General features: G+C 31.0%; 1 protein-coding gene across 2 annotated transcripts; it reads right to left on the reverse strand.

Moving 5' to 3' along the window:
* Positions 1-2,104: 2,104 nt before the first annotated feature.
* LOC143914296 (uncharacterized) lies at positions 2,105-5,651 on the reverse strand. Of its 2 annotated transcripts, none has more exons than XM_077434462.1 (8): positions 5,544-5,651; positions 4,299-4,362; positions 4,173-4,217; positions 3,979-4,089; positions 3,510-3,581; positions 2,936-3,427; positions 2,368-2,430; positions 2,105-2,288 (listed from the first exon to the last, which is right to left on the reverse strand). In XM_077434462.1, the coding sequence occupies exons 2-8, from the start codon at positions 4,350-4,352 to the stop codon at positions 2,256-2,258; spliced, it is 870 nt and encodes a 289-aa protein (XP_077290588.1). In that variant the 5' UTR covers positions 4,353-4,362; positions 5,544-5,651; the 3' UTR covers positions 2,105-2,255. The 2 variants fall into 2 exon arrangements, with proteins under 2 accessions (XP_077290588.1, XP_077290589.1); XM_077434463.1 differs by having other exon boundaries at positions 2,106-2,288; positions 4,299-4,376; positions 5,544-5,628.
* Positions 5,652-19,138: the final 13,487 nt, after the last annotated feature.

A 19,138-nucleotide genomic window follows, 5' to 3' on the forward strand; every position in this document is an offset into this window, starting at 1 on the left:
TGTTCAGACTTGCTCAAAAGTCACCGACATATACGTACGAATAATAACGTAAATTCTTTCATTTGATAGTCTCATTATAAAAAGCATATTATATATAAATGAATATTTAATATGTTTAAATAATATAACATATTTAATTATACGCACACACATACGTATGCGTGTGTATGTTGGAAAATATCTTGGAAAAACCGAATGCCTTGGAAATACCAAATGGCTTGGAAATACCAAATTATTTTATTACGATTATATTTATTTTTTAGCAGAATGGTAATTTTTTCTTATGTTTTTTTAGATAAATGGAGAGACTATCCAATCTCGGAACGGGAAAATACATTAATGCACAATCAAAGGAATTAATATTAAACGTTTTCATATGATGTACACTTGCTCCTTGAACGTCGGTAGAAAAATTAAAAGAATTTATTGGGTATGAAGGGAAACGTACTTCACTTTATAAACTTATTAAAAAAATTGGTTTTAGTTGGAAAAAAGCATCTGACAATAGAAAAATCATGTATAATATCTAAAAGAATTTCATTTCTACGATCAATTGCTCATTAATGACAATTCTAGTTCCGAATCAGATAGTGAAATTAGTGATTCTAATGCGGATTAATATGGATTTATTAAATTTATTTTAAGTCACATTTTGTATTTGTATTTTTTATATTTCTTAATTTTTATGTGTTAAATTAATAAAATTCTAAAAATGTATCATAAAAACTTTGTTTCATTTAAAAAAAACGTCATAAAAATTAATGTATATTTTTGTAACGCGCACTTTTGGGTCAATCTGTAGCTACTAATACCAACGTCCAGGCTCTTTTCTCGGTGAATGATGTCTATTGTATATTTTAATTTATAAACTGAATGGATTTAAGATTAGGCATTATTTTAGAGTTAGGCATTTTTATATCGACAATACTGATTTATTTTAGAATTTCTGAAATGGGACGCTCTAAAGATATTTCCGATGAGAAAAAAAATACCATTGCCTCACTTTTGAAATCTGGAAGGATGTTCATGCGAGAAATTGGTAGACATATCTTTTCATTTATTTTTTGTCCAAAATAAAAGTGATTTTTTGTGTTTTTGTTGTAGGTCATTTTTAGTGACGAATCACGGCTAGAAGCCGTTACAGAAAGTTGCCAATTTGTTCGACGTAGACCAGGGGAACTTTATAATGAAGGCTGCGTTCAAAAAATATTAAAACATCCGCCAGTAATAATGATTTGGTCTTGCATAAGCATCATAAGCATGACAATGAATGAAGTCAGTTACCAGGAAGTGCTTTTATATCCCTTTTTTTTCTTCCCTTAGCACATCTGAAGGTCCCTTCACATTTATGCAAGATGGCGCACCATGACAATAAAAAAACAGCAATAGACAGAACATTATTATGAAATAGGATTTGTATCGGTCAAAATTTAATCAGTTTTATTAGGTTTCTTTATTTGTATATACATAGATGACTGTGTATTGGTAATATTTAATTCATCACTATCAAATATAGGTATCTTGAGCAGTGCGCCTTTATTTTGTATTAACATTCTTGAATGGGATTTGCTACGATATCTATTGTGTTGAAATGGCGTTATTTCGTTATGGGCATCTTTCTTGGGAGATGAATTTGCTGTAGGCTTAAAATTTGAAAATCCTCCTGACACATGCGATTCATCGTTATTTGTATTGTTTTGCATTCTACTTGAACTGTCGCTTTCTTCTTGGATTGATTCACAAATGACCGTGTAGACTCGAGTTTTTTTATTGGGCGCACTCACTCTGAATATTTTCACATTTTTATTATTTATATATGAAGGATCCATTTATTTTGTAATATTTACCTTGAATTTTTCTATCGTCTTCGGTACAAAATAATTTATTGTTTATATTTCATTAAACAAAAGCCGAAATCGTCTGTCTTTCAGTTGTTTTCCGAGTTTCAATGTTTTTGAAATAAATATGTGTAAATGTAAATAACAAATTATAATTCATTTAGATTGTAAAATAATGATAAAATATTTGCTGATTTATATTGTATTATTATTATTATTATTTTACAAGGAAAAATTGTTTATTTGGGAAAATAATAAGACAGCTTTGAATAATTTGAATAGATTCTTTTTAATATTATGCATCTTTTAATAAATAAAATAAATATAAAGTTGCAAATATAATTGGTACATATTGATATCATTTTAAGTTTGTCAGCGTATTAAACATTTAGAACTTGGTTTTGTATTTCAAATATGTTATATGAAAGGTATATTTATTGATCTTCGTAGCTGAAAGAATATACGTAAAAACTGTAAATTATATTAATCTAAAAATATTTTAAAAGTTTATGATTTTCAATGTCCTTACCTTATCGATGACATTTTGAAATCCGTTAGTAATTGTACCTAAGATATCATCGCTAGATCCGTGCTGAAAATTATTATAGTAAAGAGAAATATTAATCAATTTTAATCATCAAGTAACTTGTCTCTTATATTGAGATGATTTTTTGTTGAAATTGTATATTTATAATATGAGTCGAAATTAAAAATATATGGAAAAAACTTTTGAAATTGATAAATTATATTGTGATTTGACTTCTAAAAATAAAAAGAATCATTTTGAATGCTATTAATATTATTATAAATTTTTTCCATATTGCAAACACTTATTGAAGATTTTGTCTAAATTGTATAGTATAAAAATGAAATACAAACATGTAGTGTTAAATTTACATACATAGACAATATAGAAACAAAAAAACATGTAACAAAATAGGTGTATCTGCTAATAGGCAAACATAAGTTGATTGAAAAATGAGATGATCACAATGACGACAAAACAAATGTTATACAAAAATATTTTAGTTATTATCAGTAATGAACTATGATATGTTAATTACCAGTTAATATCCAAGTAGTTTTTGATCTGTTACCGATGATCTCGAATATGAATTGAATTGAGGTGGTCCATATTCTGGGGCGGGTACTCCATACGAGGTTGCCGGTGGTCCATAAACTGGTTTTGGGGGTGGACCGTATACAGGTCTCGGAGGACCGTACGATGATTTTGGAGGTCCATACACTGGTTTCGGTGGTGGACTATACACGACCTGTGCTGGTGGCCCATATTCAGGCTTCGGTGGACCGTATACAGGCTTTGGAGGACCGTATACAGGTTTTGGAGGACCATATATTGGTTTAGGTGGTCCATATATGGGTTTTGGAGGACCATATACAGGTTTCGGTGGATGGTAAATTGGTTTTGGTGGACCATAAATTGGTTTCGGTGGACCATACACAGGTTTCGGTGGACCATACACAGGTTTCGGTGGGCCGTATATGGGCTTAGGTGGTCCGTAAACTGGCCTTGGTGGACCGTATACTGGTTTAGGTGGTCCGTAAGATGATTCTACCAAATGCGGGGACTATTCAAGAATAATTTTGTTTAATAAACAATGCTACATATGTATATAGTAATCAAGTGTTTATTTAAAAAAAAATACTTACTTCTTCTTCGCTACTGTCTTTCAAATTTTGAAGTGCTGATATAATTGGGGCCCCGAGATTTTTCAAAATTCCCTTAAAATACAAATGTAAGTATTTTAGAACTTTGAATCAATAAGTAAAATAAGAGATGTTCGTATGTAGGTACAGTGACGTCCCTAGACTATATGCCGCCCTTAGGCAAAGTTCAAAATTGCGCCCTTTCTTTAATTTTATTCAAATGAAAAAAAAATGCTTATAATAATAAAATAGATAGATTTTTTAATTAGATTTTATACGTTTTAATTAAAGTAATTAGATGAGTTGAGGATGATAGTCCATTATTGAATGACAAATCATGTTTAAAAAATATATAAACTAATTTTAATTCACGATTAAAATATATTTCTTTATCTTTGATTTGCCGCCCTCACTTGCCTATACCCACGGAACATCCCTGTGTAGGTAGAATAAATGATTGTTATAAACTTACAAGTAAACCACCACCGCCACCACCTTCTTCTTCTTTTTCTTCGTGTGATTCTTCTTCAGCTGGAGCTATGAACGTATCTGGTACATGATATATGTAATGAATATTAACAGTCTGAAAGAAAATTGCAAAATAATGTATAAATAAAGTATTGTATATATTTCTTAAACTATCAATATGTTTTTTGTGAAAGTTACTTCTTCATCCTTATCATTTCCACCTCCAAAAAAGAAAGGAGATGCCTGAAATTGAAATAAAATACCATTAAGTTCTAAAAATATTGATAAAATACATTTTTATAATAATAATTTTAGAAATTTTACCTGTGTACTCAACACGAGCACAGCCAATACTATAAAATAGTGTTTCAGGTACATGTTGAATCTCCTGAAATTATTATACTATTAAAGAGAGTTGTATAAGTTCTTAAGTCTACATTTAAAATCTTTAGTATCTATCTCTTTGATATTGTGGGAGATTTAGTTATTAGTAAACATTTTTATGGAGGCAAATTTTTGGCTGACCCACTTGAAAAGCATTATATTATTGTATACATATTATATTTGTGTATATTAACAAAATTATTACGGCTGATATGTACATATATATTTTAACCGCGGTAATATCATAAGAAGTTGTTAATTTGACCTTGCAAACTTTAATTTAACACACTCAATATTTCTGATTGAACATATAGCACAATATATTGTATCCAACTAAACAAAATTTGTATATCTCAGTATCGGTATAAATTAGTAACACCTGTTAGTTCATCACTAATTTGAAGAAAAAAAACTTTCTCGACCTAAACAATGTTCAAATTTGAATTATTCATATTCCTTGTTATTATTCGTTGACGTATTTTACGCATGAATGTCACGTATATTTTTCTTACGCATTCACTTTCACACGATACGCAATATTGATAATACAGATTACGGTTATCGATTGTTTTGACATGATTTTCCCCAAAAGAAATGTCTTGTTTTAAATGTTGAACTATTTATACGGTGTAGTATATTAATAGAAAAAGAAAGTAAGGAATAGAAAAGCCATATCCGGTAGTTTAATGTGATAAATATAAAAATTGTGAAGGAAAGTGCATATCGATGTATGTATTACGGTATTAGAAATTTCGATATTTGACACATGCATTTCGTTAAATATTAGAGAATTTAATTAACACAGAGGTTTTATTTTGGAGACCAAATTTTGTTTATCATTCATTCTGTTTTCAAAATGATAAAAAAATGGTATTTTATTAGAAGTGTTTGAAAAATGATACAATACATTTTAAAATTACTTATGAAATGATAGTTCATAAGTAGGCTTCACATATTTAAGGCATTTAAAATAGATTTTAAGAGGTTATAATACACTCATGATTATTTAATGTACGTATTTATTATATTTTCTATTTAATTAGAATTTTTGTATTTATATAAAATCATACATGAAAATATGTATGTATGTTAAGTTGAATTATTATTCTAACATTTTATTATGGTTGAGAATGGAATGTATAAGTTTTGATTCAACTGAAGGTAAAAAACTACATTTGTACTCACTAAAATTAAAAATAAAATTATTTATCGGAGCGATACAAGTTCGCGACGATGGACTAGTGTTGTCCAGTGAGGTAAAGCACTAACTGAACGTCAAGAAAGATGACTCTCAAGAAAACTTTTGGCTATTAGTTTTAATGTAAATTTCTATTTTATTCATCACTAGTTTGCTTCCACGTGGAGGGGATCTCGAATATTACACAGTATTCTTAAATATTTAATTTATAAATCGTCTCGACTACTTGAATATTTTAATGTAATTGATACTAGGTAAATAATGAATTATGTTAAAAAATTCAACATCATCCTTGAGAAAATTTTCCAATTTTACTTTCACTAGTACAATTCGTCGCCCCGACAGAAGGAATCTTTCAGGATATAGGTTTGTACATTGTTGACAGACATACAAACATCATTTTTACAAATGTTTGAATAGTAAAATTATAAACCAATTTTAAATTGTTTTTATGAGTACATATTTTTTACAAGGCTTTTCTATGTTTGACTTCGCAAACGATCGAGCTAAAACTTCTACAGTCTTTCGATTGTTTTAACACTTTTCCATTTTGCGCGATTTGGTCAACGATGGAAATTTCAATCGATTTTTATAATTCGATGGTGAAAAATAATCGTAATAAACACTTTAAAATTTGCAAAATTTTTGAAAACGGTGACCTTTAATAGGTTGTGACCGGGTGACCGTAAACAAGTCGAAAATGTTCGTTTATCATGCATACATATGAAAAACGGTTAGTATATATGTATATCAGTGGCGTGCGGTAAAAGTCTCTCTCCCTCCGTCGTATATTCTCACTTAATTTGCGCGAGCAGGATACAACAGGAACAAGAGGAACAGGCTTTCCCTCCCGTATCCTGCGCGCGCACATTAAACCAGGCTGTATGACAAAAAGAGAGATAATTTCACCGCATGCCACTGATATATGTATATTATATTTACATAGTACCGTTTACCATGCACCCTTTTTTTGTGATCTTTCGACTTAAGATCTTTCGATTTTTGATCTTTGCCTTCCAATATTTGCTTTTTCGACCTTTTCACTTTCGGTGCCGTGAGGTAGAACCGTTGTGACCATATATGTTTGACTTTCCGCCACCCACTCGTTTTGTCAGATTTTAATTGTTTAAACGCCTATAACTTTATCGTTTTCACACTATATCTTATAAAATTTGCATTATACGCTCTCATTATCTCTCATATATATTTTTAATTCACTAATTGCCATCTTTACTTTCAATAAATTTTTTTATAGGACAATCATCCTTCGCTATCGAGAAGACTCATTTGAAATTTACATTTTTCTTAGTACTATAATTGAAAGAGTACATACATACATACATATCTACATATATATGTATATAGTACATACTAATTTTAAATTTTTATCAGAATCTATTCTTCCGAGAACACATAATCAATATTAACCTGTTCATAATTCATTGACACCATGTTCATTCAGTTTTATTTTGTTTCATATACTCATAATATAGTTATCATTACATTGTATCTTTGTCTTTCTTATATTAATATTCTTCACTACATATATAATATAATAACCCTTTGATTTGAACACGGTCATCTTAGACACCTGTTTTCATGTCCGGATCTAGGGAGTGGCAAATTTGGCATTTACCCAAGGGCGGTAGATTTGAGGGGCGGCAAAAATTGGCGTAAAGAAAAAATAAAATTAGTGTAAACAAATAAAAATTTATAAAACGCAAACGTGTCGTGTCATTCATTTTCAACGCTCCGCAGGTACTTAAGATGTTGGGCGACCTTTCAATATATATTATTTATTATTATTTTAATACATAATTTTCTGGCATCAAATTTTGTAGGTATTTTTAAAAAATAAAAATCTTATTTAAAATCATCTACAGCCACTCACCATCCACTGCTGGATGAAGGCCTCTCCAACACGCTTCCACTCGTCTCTGTTTTGCGCAACTCTCATCCATCTCACCCCACACATTCTCCTAGTTTCATATTTTTTTCAGCAGTATGGCTCGGTGGTTGCGTTTATGTTTATCAACGAGAGGTTACCGGGTTCGATGCTGACCAGACTTGGATATTTGTGACTCCAAGTCGTACAAGGTTAGCGTATAATGCTATCAACTGAGGGGCCATGAGTTAATATATATCACTATCCCTGGCTAGGTGTTTCTGGTCAGACCTTGGATTCCAGGTCAAAATTTTCTTATCTTGGCAATTTATCTGATTTCATTGTTGGAACAGTTCCTCCATCAAATTGGCAAACACCATCCTACTCATTATTTCAGGGTGGCAAGAGAGCTGGATCGAGGTCTGCTTCTTTCTACTTACTAATTTGCACACATTGTTCACAAGTTTTGTTCTTCCAAATACAGAAAATTAAATTTTGGAACAAATTCATCTCTTCTAAAAGCATTCAATTTGCAGTATTTGCTTTATTTTGTATGGATTGCTTTGGTAACATTTTTCAACACACCGTATGAATTTATGTAGATATTCTAGGAACTTCCTTCGAATGATGCCATACAATAAAGAATTGTGACCTTTTGTTACACAAAAGATTCATAGTCTAAAATTTGTAACGTTTATCTAACGATTTTTTTACATTTGACTCTAATTAGCATACGAAGAACACCTAATTATTCGGCGTATCGATACGCCACTATGAGCCACCACGAGACACTTTACTTGTGCTAAAGAGTGAAAGTGGAAATATGCATATGTATGTATACATTTGGCGACACAGGCACTCAAAAAGAATAGGAAAAAAATGAGATTTTTTTCTACATCTCTATAAACAAGTGGGGAATGCGCAATTGTTCAAAACGCACACAAATCTTTCTTCGCTTTATTTGAAATGTCGTAAGTACACACACACAATAGTATAGTATTCGTTCCCCATGTGTCAATGAATATACATATACATACATATATAATATAAGTCTCCAGCTTTTATCCCGGATCCCCTTCAATTTCTTTTGTAGTCCTTCTTCCCTTTCTTTAAAGGCTTTCTATCTATTCATTTGCAAATTCATTCGGCGACTCTTTCGTTGCATTCGTCTGGCTTATTGGATCTACTGCAATTGGGACTTATGCAATTCTAATGTTAATTTATCATGCGTGTAATTTAATCCAGTTGCTTTTCTTTTGTCGATCGTGTACACGATGTACTATTTTCGAATGATAAATTAGCACTCGTGGACGTGTTCTATGTAATATCCAGAGCGAAATTTTCAATGGTTACCGCGTGACGATTTAAAGTACGTAAGTATTGAATAAATTGTCACGCGTTACTTTTAAATTTTATGTAAGGTGAGATACTCAAAAATATTTTCTCACATTCATCAAATTTTACGGATACGAAAGTGAAAATAAATTACGATGCTTGTTAGGCAATAATGTGAAGATCGAAAAATAAAAGAGGTAAATATTTGTTGAAACGACATGAAAATATTCTAGGCATTATAAAAATAAGAATATACACATCTATGAAAGCTATTAAACGAGTATACAGATGCTTATGTTAACGCAATGATATGTACATATATTGCATCTATAATTTATTGTTTGACCATCTGTTACGAAATAGGTACTATCTGTGATGGAAGCTATAAATCTTAGGTTTCTATAGGTAAAATTTATTACAGAAATGCAAATTTTCTAAAATTTTATTCAACATGAATTATAATCATTTTGATTGAATTTGTATATGCGGCTTTGTTTATTTAAAATAAACATTGGAATAGGTATATGTAATACTTCTTATAAAACATGATGAAATAACATTTATTTTATTTTTTTAATCTACATATACCAGGAAGGTCTAACAGGTAACCCCAATTCGCCTTTCCGGCCAGAAACATTGTAAACACAAAGACTTCTATGGTCAAATTTGTAAAATTGCAGCATTTTTACACAATTCAGCGAAATTCAGTAAATATATATACATACATATATCAATTAACATTCATAGATACATTAATGGTCAGCTTTGTAAATTTGCAGCATTTTATAAAATTCAGCGAAATTCAAGATTGCTGAAAACTCGAGATTTGCTAGAAATTGGGTAAGGTTGCCAATTTGTTGGAACCGTTTCAATTAAAATCTGATCGACTTGGAGTCACAAATCCAAGGTCTGGCCAGCAGAATCCAGTGGGATTTGAACCCGTGACCACTCTGTTAAAAGCATTATATGCTAACCATTAGTCTATTCTGCTGGTTTGGCTTGTTATTTGAAAATAAATGATAAAAACCTTATACATAATAAAAATTAAATTTGAAAATAAATAAAAAAAAGCCCACAATTGACTTAATTTGTTTTCATATCATAGATTTTCATAATAACACTGAAAACAATATGCCTTTGTTTTATTTATTTTTATTTACATATATAAATATGTCGATTATTTTATAAGAAAATACATATTTATTTGCAATTGATGATGTAAAAATACCAATAAAGGAAACAAAATCACAGATAATGTCTAGAAATTACAATTTAATGTTTTCAGTATTTGAACTTTCATCGAATCAAATAGTTACATATATGTTTTGTATAAATTATTAGATCAAAATAAAAGAGATGCAATATACATGTATACAAATTTGATATTATCATTTTAGCCAATTAAAGCAATTTTTTATGATCATTCATACATCTATGTATAATAGAAAATAAAAATGAGAGTATGACACTTTTAAAATGAGCCATGTAATGTTTTCTACATACTTATTGGAATACCGAAACAATCAAAAGGTTTTGTTCCTTGAATTGAGGACTTCTCTAATATATGTAGATATACTAAAAATTACGTATACAAGATTTCTCTCTTCAACTTTAAATTTATCTACATATTTTATAAGATACAATTCGAAGCTTTACTTCTTGGCCTAAGCTGAGATGTCGCAGTTGCGCAATTTCTCTCAGCTAAATGTGTTAGCTCCACAAATTCACATTTTAATTCAACTCTATTGCTGTCGTGTGCATATACGCGGTTAAAGTGCGGCGTAAGTTTGCCGAATTCTCACCATTACGTCCCAAAACTGCGGCACTTTAAATTACCAGTTTGAGACGAAAACTTACCGTCGAGTTACCGTATTTTCTATGTCACTTTCTCGGCGTGACACTGCCATTGATGTATGTATGTATCTTAACGCTATTTTGTCCATTTTTAGTAACTGCTTTCTCACTTGTACGCATCTCATTCAAAGAATTGTTCTTAAGAGTGATGTATTATTATAGTTTGTTCGAACGATAAATCATTTGCACATATTTATTTATTATTATTAATATACGCATGTATGTGCATACATGTACATACATACATATGTACATAGTATATATTCAAAGCTTTAAAAGTTCCACTTACTTATGTTCCATAGGCGTAGATTTCCATATGTATGAAACTTCTGTTTATTGTTAAAATCTAATCTTTTTTGAAATTTCGATTTAGGCTTATTAGATACCCAATCATCGCTCACTGGAAATGCAAACTAAGAGTAAACCACCAGCTGGGTAATTAATTAAGTTTAAATGACCAATTATCATTTTTTTCCATAAACAATTTAAAAAAAAATAGTCATCATTGTACATATATACTGAATATCGTACTGAAATATTTTATCAAATTTTCAATGTACATATGTATGTTCCTAATTAAAAAAAAATCAGCACTTTGCAAAGGATTGTGAACTTTAGATACATTATAAGGGGGCCCCGATACCGAAAGTGTTGCATTTAGCGATATGTATAAAAATACACGAATCGGTCGTTTTAGTAGTTTTTAGCCATGGAGATATCGTTTTCGACAAATAGAATTTACAAATTTGAAAAATAATTATACTATCGGTATTTAATTATTTAATACCGGTATTACGAAAGGCTTATTTTTGGTCAAATACCGAAACTAACAGTATCGGTACTTTCAGTATTGCAACCCAGGGTAAGCATATATAGTATATATGTACATAAAGGAATGTGACAATCGATTGAGAATACTAAAACTTATGCCTCATAGTTTGTAAATTAACAAACTAGTCAATTTGTTCTTTTGCGTACACTATAACTGGACAGATTGGTTCGTGTATGAACAAACTAGTACGTTCATGAACGAAAGAAATGTACACTCAGACTGTGACATATTCACTATATTACATTAAATGTATAAATTAAGTAAAACTACATTAGAATTAGAAAATCGTGCTCTACTCAATCTTGAATCTTAAATGGTTGTTAAGTAATTGGAAAACACACTCGACAAAGTGTGAATAAACAATCGGAAATGTTGTAATGTTTACATATTAGATAATCAAAGTTTCTTTTTAGCTAAGGTCGCGCAGGGTCGTGCAGATGGGCGAGGCGTCAAGGCATTCGCCTCGGGCTTGTTTATCACTCAAGGCGTGATCTATTAGTTTGGTTAAATAATTAATTTATTACAAAAACAGTCGAACGTTTAAGTACACTTTTGCCGAGCTTACAATAAATTGGTCTGGCGCGCGTTTGTTACCACGAGATAACCGCGAACGATCATTTAACGGATTTGGTTACCACGTGCGTAACGTAATTTATATTATGACCGTTCTCGTGCGATATCGATAATTAGGTTTTCATGCGAGTCTATGGAAAAATAAAATAGAGCGAAAATATGCACTGTGGAGAGGGGGTGGTTGCGGTGGTGGGAGGAGAGGGTGCATATAGGGGGCCCATCAATCCGAACGGGACTACGGTTCCCTTTAAATTACACGAAAAACTAAGCAATTTCATCCCCCGTATTTAGTGGGGAACGAGAGGGGAGATGAGGTAGGGATGGCCCGGTGACGGATGGCTTATTGCTTTTTGGTTTTCCCCTCTTTTATCCCGACGCGGCGGATACAACAAACGGAAATTTGGCAATTTCAAAATATCTGATTGCACATAAATTTTCATAAAGCGATCTAATGCCGATTTCACGAGCTGATCCGTCTAAGCGTCATTTTTTTTAACCCTGTCTGAATCGTTTCAGACATGATTTTTTTTCTTTTATCGCGTAATGAAGTCGCAATTCGAAGAGGCGAAGCTGACTTATTGAATGGTTTTATCATCGTAAAATTGCACTTATCCAAAGAAGTTATTCAAAATGTGTTTTCGTCCGAAAACTCGGAAATTTTAAAAAACAATCACATTGAAAATTTTTGATTTAAAATAACTTCAATGTAACCCGAAAATATTGATATTCAAATTTTATTTTACATCTTATCTTATCTACATATATGTATAAAATGGAATGTCTGTGTGTGTGTCTTGAATAGGCTCCTAAGCTACTGAACCGATTACGATGGAACTTTCAGGATTTGTTGTATGCATGTCCGGGAAGATTACTGTGAAAAAAAAACGAACAGCGGATGGCCCACATCAGCAAATATATCTATACCTACATATATATAAAATTTAATTTCCGTGGAACGGGAACGAGAACGGGAACGGGAATTGCACGCGGTATTGTGGCATTGCAACGCATGCCGGCTTCAGCTAGTCTAATATATAATTTGAAAGTGAATTGAGAAATTGGCTGCTGCAATTAAACTGCTGGCAAGATCTGTATGGTTATTACCAGAGATCGCCTTTGCTTGGATGCTTTTAAAATAACAATATACCGCTCCATTAGTGTTCAAAGCAAGAGATAAAAAAGACTTGGTTTTTCTAAGAAATTGACAATGGTGAACCATTTTTTGTGCAAAAAGCATCTATCTTGCGCATATCTCTGGTTACTACACTGAAATTGATTGTCTCCTGTTAGAGTTTGCCATTTTATCATATTGTTGTGATAGATACAATAAAATCGGCATTCCGCCATCCCCTCCATTTATCGCTGATTCGTTGCAAATCCGAATTTGTTGGTTGTTAAATATTCATACACTGTAAAATATGTTTATATTGAAAAAATATATATATACAAGTTTGGCCATAGGTGTCGCTTTTGGGGCAAACTGTCATGGCACATGGTAAAAATGAAATATTTAAAAATAAAATAGCAAATATAAGTAAATAGGTACATACCTACCTATGTTGATAGATTTTAAAATCCTTCACTGTTGATTGTTTAGTAGACTTTTTTATTAAAATATTTTATATTGATATATAAAACGACATGTAATTTATTTTATTTTATTTAAATGAATTATCGACGATGTTTACAAATTCCGCAATCAAAAAGGTTTGGAAAACACTAAAATTTAAACATTCCACCAAACATAACGTCAATCGATGTATAATTTACATTCAAAAGTTCTTACATAGTCGTTTTGATATCGGTTTGGAATTATAACGAATCATATGAGCTACGTATTTTATAATGGTCACAGTCATTTTTATACATTACAAACAAATATAAAAATACGTTTCAAATTTTATATTTGAGATAAAACAAAAAGTAGATAAGCTGAATACGTACGATTTGTGTATGCATATACATATATACAATATTTAAACAATTTACATCCTGGAGTATTTCGGATGTAAGGAGTATTGAGATTGTACGACATTGACACAGTGTTCACGCATACATAATATTTTGCAAATTTACACTACACACCATAGTTAAATAAAGTTAAACTCAGTATGGCGGAAAACCACATAAAGGTTATCTCAATAATGTGACGTCAACGTGTTGATTTTTCACATTGAATACGATAATTTTGATTTTATTTCATATATATGTAAGTGCGTACATATGTACACGCATATATAATTCTTTTTCGTTAAATGCGTCTAAAATCTCATTTAGAATATTCCTTAACGATATAAATTTCATTGAATTCAAAGTGTACATTTCGTTCGTTCATAAACATACTAGTTTGTTCATAAACGAACCAATCTGGCCCGTTTACACAAACAAACTAATTTGTTCATGCACATACTATTTGGCGTAAGCTTAAGTATTCTCAATCGTTTGCTAGGGGTTGCAATATTTAAAAAAATACAGCGGAAATGGGAATCATAGCAAAGTTGTAATGTGGTTTCCATAGGATTTCCCTTTTTAATACTTGCCATGTTGTCATCTCAAAGATTTACTTGAAGACACCTTTGTGAGTATATTTGAAGATAGCTTTTGACTGTTAGCACTTAAACTAAAACCAATAGTTTGTGTATGAATATACTAGTACGTTCATAAACTGGAATGAGCACTTGGACATATGTATGTACATATTTCAACATTGTGTAATTCGGAAAGATAACTTTTAAAGTGGTCGGTGAAATATCTGTTTTGACAGATAAAGGTTTCATGCGACACCTGGTGAGTCTGTTTAAAGATAGCTTTTACTCATCTTCATCATCACCATCCACTGCTGGATGAAGGCTTTTCCAACACGCTTCCACTAGTCTCTGATTTGCGCAACTCTCATCAATCTCACCCCACTCATTTTCCTAATTTCGTCTACCCATCTTCCCTGCGGTCTTCCTTTTATCCTCAAGCATTCTTTCGGGTACCATTTTAGAACTTCTTTTGTCAGCCTTTCGTCCATTATTCTAGCCACTTGGCCCACCCATTGCCATTTCAATCTCTTTAATCTGTCCACTATGTACTACCCTTGTCATACTTCTCACCCACGTGTTCCGCTTCCTGTCTTTCCTCGTTATGCCGACCATATAGTGTTCCTAACTTCTTTGAGTGCATTGGACTTTGTGTAGCATCTTGGCGTTCAATTTCCAAGTTTCACATCCATACGTCATCAGTGGAAAAAGTCATTGATCGAACATCTTTTACTTCAGGCAGAGTGACCTTTTTTGATTTAAAAATAACATTCATTCGTCCAAATGCACTCCATTTTAATTTCATCCGTCTCTTTATCTTTTCATCTTTACTACCGGACATGTCTATTATTTGACTTAAATATAAACAATGCATTGACCATTAGCACTTAAATTAAAACCTATAGCTCGTGTATGAACGAACTACCTTTAGTATGTTCATGAACAATCTGGAGGGAACATTTGGATTTTAATATATACAAAGATTATTTGTATATATTAATTTATTCATTATAATTTACCTCGGGTTGATTTATTTCACGTATTTTGTATATGTTTTTCTGGGTCAGCAGCTTTTTGTACTCGACAACAATTCCTACACCCAAAAGCTAATGGACCATCGTCTCTAATAAGCTGTTCGAAGTTGACTTATTCGCTGCCACGAGGAAGGCAATAAAATCGGGACTAAGTAATGCATTTTATGGGACACAATAACATATAATAAACGAAGCAATCAAAACTTACGCAAGATCGAGTATAGATTTTGTTTTATCGGGTAACATTACTTGCACCGGACGAATGGGTTCGATCTGTGATGGAGTGGTTTATTTTTACGAGAAGTTGTATGATATGGTTTTGTTTTGTATCATCTGCAATATATGTATATGTATGTGTAATAAATACAAATCTAAAAAATAAAAAAGAATAGACGTCACCGAGCGTGGATTGTATCAGCTAGCTTCAGAAAAATGTGAAAATTAATTTAAATAATATTTTGATATACAATATACATATATGTACATACATAGAATAAGCGAAAGTTATTACTAATATAATAATGTGAAAAAACGAGTTTTTATATTAAAAAATGTGCGTCGATGATAATTTTTCATTTACGATTCTTGAAAATTTCGAAATTTGGCATTGGAATCTCTCGTCACGTGTTTCACAAAGCCATTATAATTTGCGCTTTCATTCATGTATCTATATGTATGTACCTAAAAACAACATTTGTTCCCAAGTATGAATAGCGACCTTGCTGGAGATGTTTGCTCGTCTAGTTATGGCAGGTATTCGAATTGCATAAATGAATTAATTATCGAATGAATGCCATAATTTCATACACGTATGTAACATACATATGTATGTACATGTTAACACGGGCGTAACGTAATTTTGAATCTTGGCGTAAATTTAAATTTTCGTGTTGTGCCTTTAAAATGGTGTTTACTTTATATAAGATGAATAGGAGATGAAATTTATTTGTATGAGTATGAGAAGGTCGACGCAACGTTTCAAATCCTTGTTAGTTTTATTTTTATAATTAAATATATAAACATTATATAAAGAATCCTAAGTGCTAATCATAATGCTTTTGTTTCTATTTGTATTTTTGATTTTGTTTAAAAAATTAACAAATGATAGTGATTTTTTTTGTTTGTATTATGCGATGGAAATAAAAACGACTGAAGTTCGTCAGAATGTTCGTATATGTTAATTTGTAGTGAATTTTCATTTAAAATTATGATTGAAATGGAATTTTAAGCAAAAACTTGAAGTCTTACATTATTATCAGTATTTAAAATATTTAGTGAAAGTTCCTATACAAATATACATATATCTATAGGTTTTTTAATTCAACGTTGTAAATGAAATGCATTCGAATATATTATTTGTATAAAATAATCGTTCCAGTATGAATACATTTGAACCAGAATATGAAACAGCAGCGCGGACTAGTGGCTAGCATATATGCTTTCAAACATAGTGGTCACGGGTTTGAGTCCCACCGGTTGCTGCTGGCCAGATCTAGGTTTGTGACTCCAGGTCAATCGTTTCCTATCAGAGTTTGCCAATTTATCTGAATTTCATTGAAACGGTTCTAACAAATTGGCAACCTTTACTAATTTCTCGCAATTTTCGAGTTGTCAGCATCTCGAATTTCGCCGAATCGTACAAAAATTTGATCATAAAATGTCTCGAAAATTTAGAGTTTTTCAGCATCTTGAATTTTGAAAATTTATATAAAATAATGTTACTAAAATGAAAGTTTTTCAACAAAATACTATCCATAGATTTCTCTATGATGCTTTGTTAAAATTATTCTAAAAATTGAATATCGATGTTTGTAATTAGCCAGGAAGGAGCATTGCGGCTTACCTGTAAGGCCTTCCCAAAAATGTGTTGGAATGAGAGCATGTATAATCATAATCGAATTAATTTATGAATTTATATTTAAAATACAATACTGAATAGAACACAGCAGTAAAGGAAATGGTCCATGATATTCGAAATACATGTACTGTTTTTATGATTATACATTTTTGTCTGATAGAGAGAATTTATAAATAATAGATATTAAAATATAAACAAGTTTTTCAAACGGTTTTCTAGTTTGGAACCACTATATTGTACTTTGATCCTTCCAAATATGTATCCTATTACCAGTTTTACGTTGACCTTCAAAGCGTTTAACGGAACTGAATTTTTACCCAAACTTTCTCTCTTAACGGCAAAATATTTGTAGACGATTAGTCGTTAGGTTCTGGTAATCAAAATAATGAATACGTGTATCATTTATCATTTTATTATTTTTTAATTTTATCCATTATAAATGAGGCTTTTGCGCACGAATTTGAATACTAGGCGTGAAAAAAGACTAGTAATATGATTTAATGACGGCTTTCACATTTTTACATGGATTTTTGCAAAAATTTACGCACATATGTATGTAGGAATACATCATCAACGTGTTTCACTTTTATAATTGAGTGTGTGAAATTTATAAATCATATGTGCAATATTGTGCGAGGGCATGCTTGTAGCAGTATTTATCTATGAGTAGGGGATTTCAACAGAATGAAATTTCCTCTTTGTCAATGAGGGTGGCTTTTCCCGACTATATAAAAGAGTAGAATTGAAAAGCCAACAACACAAAACGTGACCACACTTGAAACGATAAAGGAGTCACGTTTCTTGTAAAAGCCAAAGGATCTTACTATTACATATTAAAGTTAATTACAAACGTATTATTCTATCCTTGTATTTAATCATATGACTAATTTTACACTTGCGTAGTTCAAAAAAAGAACCAGTGATGTTTCACAAATGAAAATGAATCATTAACTGTACACAGTACGTATACATAGTTTCAAAATTGAAAAATCTGAAACCACTGATTCACTATGAGAATGATAAATTGAAGTTCTTTATTTTTCTGAGTATATAATTTTAGGATAATTTCTTTTATGATTCTTGTGACTCTTTTTCGTAGATAAAATTGTAGATAAAATTTTCCTAGATATTAGTCAATTATATCTAGGAAAAGACAGTCCAGAGGGGAAATTTTCATTTTTACATTATTAAACGTTTGTTCTAGGGGGGGTTTGCTTTGTCTGCATGGCTTAAAGCCGCACTAAATCACACCGGGAACAAAAGAGGATGTGGTTTTATAAATACACCCAGACTCTTCACGGATTTAACTAACGTCTGACCCGTATCGCAATACTATGAATAAGTTTATTTTATTATATAAATATTTTATTGTGTATGTTTGTATGTAGAAAGCGTTCATAAGTCGGGTGTAGATATGAAATAAAATAGCAAAATATTATATTCATACAATTTATTCATAGTAATAAACAGAATGATACATAAAACAATTAAAAATCAATTATTATTTTTTTTGTTTAATAATAATGTGTATAATATATGATATATTAATTCAATAATAAAATCAATATTTTTAAAGTTTCATATATATAATAATGGACGGATCGTTTGTTTTCTCAGATCTAAATTTGCCTTCCGTCTTTAGAAAATATTCGTAAATCAATATAATTCTAACTATAAAATATAAAC

This window comes from Arctopsyche grandis, chromosome 7, assembly GCF_051622035.1.
Source record: "Arctopsyche grandis isolate Sample6627 chromosome 7, ASM5162203v2, whole genome shotgun sequence".
NCBI lineage: Eukaryota > Metazoa > Arthropoda > Insecta > Trichoptera > Hydropsychidae > Arctopsyche > Arctopsyche grandis.

Excerpts from the sequence above, each read along its gene's own strand:
- LOC143914296 (XM_077434462.1), bottom strand. The coding sequence starts at position 4,352 with ATGTACCTGAAACACTATTTTATAGTATTGGCTGTGCTCGTGTTGAGT. Across the intron at positions 3,582-3,978 it reads GTGGCGGTGGTGGTTTACTT|GGAATTTTGAAAAATCTCGG; the intron begins GTAAGTTTATAA and ends TTGTATTTTAAG. Across the intron at positions 2,431-2,935 it reads ATTCATATTCGAGATCATCG|CACGGATCTAGCGATGATAT; the intron begins GTAACAGATCAA and ends AATAATTTTCAG.